Here is a 6,000-nt window from a genome sequence, read left to right as displayed (position 1 = left end):
CCCCACATGGAAAGCCTGAGAGTCCAGTGGTCGCAGATAACTCCCTAAATTCCCTGAGCTAACTCTAAGTCGACCATGCCGTTTATGGTTAGCGCCTCCCAAAAAGGAATGGCCGACTTAGAGTTACCTCTTGACCGACTTTTTCTTTCCTCCCCCTTACATTTCGTTACCACAACACATTCCTATATCCAAACTCCAGGTACATAACTAGTCGAAATCTCTTTTAAATCTAGTCAAGAACTAGATACTTAACCTTCATACTGCTTAGAGATAGCCTTTGAAGCTCTTATTTCGCTCTTTGTCTCACTCTCACCTTCCTCCTCCTCCTCCAATCCTTTTTGCTCGGGACTAGTCCAAGACTAGTCAACGATTAGTATGCCGAGCATTCGCGATAACGATCTCCGAAAGTCCCCAGAGTACTGTCACTATCTCGAGGCAGTTAAGGACGGGGAGCTTACGCTGCCGGATTTCAAGATAGTAAGCCGACCCGACTAGCTTTAAGCCTAGTTACTGACTAGTCCACAGGACGACAATGGCGTGCCTGATATCCATCCATATGAAGTCTACTGCCGAGTGAAGGGATGCCTCAAGCGTACAGTGAGTCTACTGCTATACTAGTTTCTGACTAGTTATTAACTAGTTGACAGGTTCCCTCTGCCAACAGAAACATATTGGTCAAGCACTTGAAGGACAAGAACTCCCACGGCATGGAGTTTACATTGCACAATGGACCTCCCACTATGAAGGAACTGATGGAGGCCAAAGGCAAGTCCTATCTAGATTACTTGGTGACTAGTCCCTGACTAGTCAAGTAGCATGGTATGAAGGCTTGTTTGAAGGCACTGTTCTCCCAACCCCGACTCCTACCAAGAAGCGCAAGCGAGCTGCGTAAGTTTCTGTGAGTCTAACTAGTGTATTAGCTAATATATAGCAGCACCAAGTCCAAGGACCACAATACTAAGGGTGTCGAGAATTCGTGAGTTTCTTCTCCCATTTCAACTAGTCCTTGACTAGTCACTAACTACTTTGCAGCAACGAGGGTGAAGCTGGAAATGATCAGGACAATGGCGAGGGCCCGTAAGTACAGCCATTCAATGCAGACTAGTTGCTAACTAATCTGTGACTAGTTCAAGTGGTCCGTACGCCGTGCATACCCCTGTGACTGGTAGGAATTTGAGCAAGCCTGTCTTGCCGCGCGATGAGAAAGGAAAGGCAAGTTACATTCAGCCCCGTACCTAGGATCAGTGCTAATTTATAACCTCTAGCCACTCTTTATGCAGATCCGCCGTGAGGGTAGCAAGGCAGCTAAATCAGCTGGTGAGAAAGGAACCATACCCTGCAAGACCTGTCGCAACGCAAAGGGCAAAGGTAAGCTATCCAAGCTAGTTTGGGACTAGATTCTAACTAGTCTCAGCACCGTGTGGTTCAAAGCCATATTGCGAGTTTTGGCGCTTTTTCTCATCGATTGACGAGGCAAAGGGAGCGAGTATGCAACCTCGTAAGTCAGACTCAGACAAAGACCAACTAGTTATTGACCAGTCTTCTAGAAGGCTCTGTTGTGGATCTTGAGGCCCTGGAGAGTTCCTCCAACAATCCGGAGACAAGCAAGTCCTCGTCGGACTAGTCACTAACTAGACTCTAACTAGTTGCAGACATGGATAATGCAAAAGAGACAAGCAATGAAGAAAGTGGTAAGACATTTCTCCTTTGTGGTTCTGGACTAGTCTTTGACTAGTCACAGTCTTAAACAAGGAAAATGAGCATGAAAATGAGGAGGAAAAGGCTGCTGAGCCCGAGGAAGTGCAGGGTGATGGCAGACATGGTAGGTCTAATACCTTGTTAGTTATTGCTAGTCACTGACTAGTCAATAACTAGTCTCTGAACACCTTGCAATCACTCCGTTTGCGCAGCTGAACAGTGGTGAGGATAATAGTAGTAAGTTATTCTAGCTTCAGAGTTATAGGAGACTAGATACTAACTAGTATTAGTTGCAACTAACCTGGATCTCAGAGACTTTGGCCTCAATCTAGAATCTATCTAGTTGTCAACTAGACTGTGGTATCATTGTCTTTTATTTTCCTAGTCCTGGAACTAGCTTCTAACTAGTCTCCCTAATATGTGGCTGTCTTGTTTTTTTTTTTTGTTTCCCTACCCGGATATCTAGTCCCCTTCTAGGTTCTGTTAACCTCTCGGGCTCTGATTTAGTTTAACGCAAACCTGAGATTAGTTTCTAACTAGTCTCTAGGTTTTCTATCCACCTTTAATTGTAATAATAAATACAAGCAACGTTTATACGTCAAAAGCATTTATAAACTTTTACCCTAAAGTAGCTTGCTTGTGTGTTTAGTTTATAATTAGTCTCTTATTAATTTGATGTAGGTAAGCCCGCCACAAATATATATTTTTAACAAGATACCGTGGAAAAACTTCGTGCTATCACAAAACAGTATACAAAAAATAAGCTTAACAATCTATTCTCCGCTTGGTGATGCTAAAGGGCTTTCAATAGACCTTGTAAGTGAAGGAGATGGAGCCGTCAATCCGCTACCCTGCCTCTGGTCAGTTGGTCTCAGCAATGTACCCTGTGAGTCTTGATAGACTAGTTGGTGACTAGTCTCTGTAGATGGAACAAATGGTGCTTGAGAGGGCACGTATGGCAGAGCTCCAGTCATCTGCGGAACATATACTGGGCCCGGGTTGACTAGTTGTGAACTAGATGGTAAATATCCAGGTAGAGGTGGATATTGCACTGGATTTACACCAACTAGTTGAGGACTAGTTGGCTGTAGTAGACGCTGCTGCATAAGCCGAGTCTCTACCTCATATCGATCTAGACGTGCTTGGCGCTCACGAAGATCAAGTATATGTTGTTCATGGCTAGCCTGCTGATCGCGATAGTTCTGAGAAGCAATCTGGGCTAGGGATGGAGACCTAGACTAGTCAGCAACTAGTCCCGGATTAGTCCTTCATGACTTACCGCTGTGGTGTAGAACTTCGGCTTACTCCTCTAGTATAACTCCTACCCCTGGTACTAGACCTGGAGCGGCGTGGCCGTGGAGATCCAGAGGATGAGAAAGATCTAGAAGGACGTGCTCTTCTAGGTAGTACTCCTTCTATATTTTCCTCTTCCTCAATCTCCTGATTACGGCGTCGTTTTCTTTCTAATACTGGTTAGTAACCAGTTAGGCACTAGTCAAGGCTAGACTTACGGTCCCTGATTAAATTCTCTGTAATTCTTGAGATCTCATCGTCTGGCCGATAGGAATGGGTAATGTTATAATGTATCCGCACAGAGTACTGATGCATATCTCGTACATCAAGAAAATATGCACTATGAGAACTAGTCAGAGTCTAAACAAAGCCTAGTCTTGACTTAGAAACTTACCTAGTAACTGCCTTTAGAATTGGTAGGTGCTTCCCACTAAAAGCATATGATTTTTGGTGGGTTTGTTCACCTGCATTGGTATGCATACGGGTTTGATTAAAATGCTGTTCAGGGATTTGTGAGCAAGCTTTATTTAATCCAGCAGACAACTACCGGATGCAGCTTATGTTCAGCCCAAGTTGCCACGCCTGGAGTTGGATCCTCTATATCAATCAGTTACTAGTTGCTAACTAGTTATGGTCTGGACTTACCTAGTAATTGCTCTAAAATATCCATATACTGGGCTCGGGTAGGGGCATGTAAAAGACTAATCATTGCCTTAAATAAGACTGTATGACGTTGGTTCTGGCCAATTATATTCTCAATCCCACGGATAAAATGAACCCGGCAGAAGATAAGAATTCTTTCTAACTGCCAGTCTGGTTCATGATGTTCTGGATCAAGCTCTTGTAGGCATTTTCCCAAACCTAACTAGTTAGCAACTAGTGGGTAACTAGTCAGTGCACAAAGAAAACATACCGTCCCTCTGTCCTTCATCCATATCAACAACGATAGTTTCAATGCCGGTTCCATGAAGATGGAAAAACTGTACTGGATGGCCTGAAAGATCATGAATCATCTCAAAGACCTTTTTAAATAGAAAATAGTAGGCACGGCCTGTTTGTTGGTTCATAAACGCACGAAGGAGTGTGATAACTAGAAGGTGATTAGTTATTGACTAGTCTGGGACTAGAGCAGGACTAGTATTGTACTTACCTTTTCCATGATCCTCTAAAAAAACAGCAAAGATAACCTCGTTAAACCTGCCCTCACGTACGCGTTTGAAGGACATGTCAACTTCAAATGAGCGTAGGCTTTGAAATAGCTTGGCCTGATCTTGCAATATACAAATAATAATTGTAATATCACCTTCATGATAGATTTCTCGCACATAATGCTAGTTAGATGTTATCCACTAATCCCCGACTAGTCAGTAACTAGATAGGGACTAATCTTTACATACCTTAAGATATTCATTCCGGTCGCATTCTAGTTGTAGTGCATTAAGATCTTGGCCATCAGGATAAAATGCAAGCTTCTCCCGGTAAATAAGAGCCTGTATTCGATCCATATTTGCTAGAGCAGGATGAAGGCCTATAATTGAGTCCTCATTATATCGCGCGAGTAAGTCCTGCATTTGAGGACTGCGGATAAGTTGGCCTAGTCTAGTTAGCAACTAATTGTGGATTAGAAAGGGATTAGTTTAATAGCAGTACTGACTAATTCGAAGATCAGGATTCTGCATGTCACGAATAATATAAGAGATTTCATCTGCAATTTCGCCAGGGATCTTGGCTGGAGGAGGTGGAGGATGAGTATGTATTCCTGTTGATGTAAAAAGATAATAGGGAAAGGCCTCCAGGTCTAATGGAATCATAACATTAAAGATCGCAGTACAAGGTTGCGACTCTATTAGTGATATATCATCACCATGCAGAAAGCCTTAGCAAGAATTAGTTAGCAATTAGTCCAAGACTAGCCCAAGACTAGCTGTATAACTCACTGCAGTTACAGTACGTTCTCTTTGACCGGCTTGTGTCAATCATTGCACAGTATTTTGGTTCAATAATTCCTCTCTGCTCGAATAATTGAGCTAGATATAGGATATCCGTATCTGTACGAAATGCAAGAGAATCAAAAAAATGTTGTTTATGGGTTTCCGGTGTTGAATTAGAGCAACATATATAGGATGAAGCATGGCCCATTTGAAGCTGACTAGTTAGTAACTAGACCCAGACTAGTCTACCCTAAGGTACTTACAGCTTCGCCAAGTACCATCTTAGGAGCACACCCTACTTGTTGCGGCCGACAAGCTTGATGTCTCTTAAATACACGAAGCACACCAAAGAAATGTCTATATAAACATGATTAGTCCTTGATTAGTCTCTAATCAAATAAAGACTAGTTACTCACGAGATTGCTTTCTGTTTTTTAGGATCCATTTCTGTCTCTTCAATAAGTTGTCGCTCCTGTCGGATATAGTTCCAGTCATCTTCTGTAACCTTGTAATGGTGCATATTTCTAAGGTTAGGATGGAGATAAGAGCATATTCGAACGCCTGAACACTGGTACTGTATTCGAGTAACCCTGCCTCGAATATAGGGTGATTGAGCATCATAACGCTCCAACTGGCGAGCATGGTATTGAGTCTGTGACTAGTCAGCAACTAGTCCCTTATTAGTTATAGAACGAACATTTTTAATAAGTCTTCCCTTATCTTCCCTGCTCCTTACCCGGTTCGGATCAAGTGGGACAATATAGGTATAGCCGTTCTGATGAGATTCAGGATAGTAAGGTAACATATAGCAGTATTCAAGTTTAGATGTGATTAGAGGACGTGTTGGATGATTGCTAAGAATAACTCTGTCAATCTGCTGCCAGTTAGCAACTAGTCACAAACTAGGTAAGAAAAATGAAGTCTTGTACCTGTTCTGGAACGTCAATAGCACCTGGAATTTGCGGAGTTGTAGACATGGTGGCAGCAAGTTGCAAACTAGTCAGTGACTAGTCTGAGACTATTTCTTATTGGCAGATTGAAGTTGAGGTAAATAAAGGAGGAAAAGTCCATTACTGAC

General features: G+C 42.7%; 2 protein-coding genes across 2 annotated transcripts, besides 1 other annotated feature; one reads left to right on the top strand and one right to left on the bottom strand.

Annotated features, from left to right (window-relative positions):
- Positions 1–6,000: part of a sequence feature (contig 1.122 1..214949(-1)) that runs on past the window's edge.
- Positions 376–2,041, top strand: ANIA_07133 (uncharacterized protein; the record flags this gene model as incomplete). Its single annotated transcript, XM_659645.1, has 12 exons — positions 376–477; positions 526–597; positions 797–888; positions 935–976; positions 1,033–1,077; positions 1,128–1,139; positions 1,281–1,368; positions 1,432–1,498; positions 1,653–1,691; positions 1,742–1,822; positions 1,876–1,935; positions 1,989–2,041. The coding sequence occupies 12 exons, from the start codon at positions 376–378 to the stop codon at positions 2,039–2,041; spliced, it is 753 nt and encodes a 250-aa protein (XP_664737.1).
- On the bottom strand, positions 2,405–5,899 carry ANIA_10904 (uncharacterized protein; the record flags this gene model as incomplete). The annotated part of the gene is made up of 14 exons (XM_659646.2): positions 2,405–2,433; positions 2,582–2,931; positions 2,978–3,161; positions 3,210–3,331; positions 3,386–3,489; positions 3,539–3,588; positions 3,637–3,714; positions 3,905–4,081; positions 4,142–4,322; positions 4,389–4,481; positions 5,186–5,279; positions 5,339–5,574; positions 5,659–5,697; positions 5,852–5,899. 14 exons carry the CDS (start codon positions 5,897–5,899, stop codon positions 2,405–2,407), a joined length of 1,785 nt encoding a protein of 594 aa, XP_664738.2.

Source organism: Aspergillus nidulans, chromosome IV (genome assembly GCF_000011425.1).
Source record: "Aspergillus nidulans FGSC A4 chromosome IV".
NCBI classification, from domain to species: domain Eukaryota; kingdom Fungi; phylum Ascomycota; class Eurotiomycetes; order Eurotiales; family Aspergillaceae; genus Aspergillus; species Aspergillus nidulans.
This window is presented reverse-complemented; position numbering and strand designations above follow the sequence as displayed.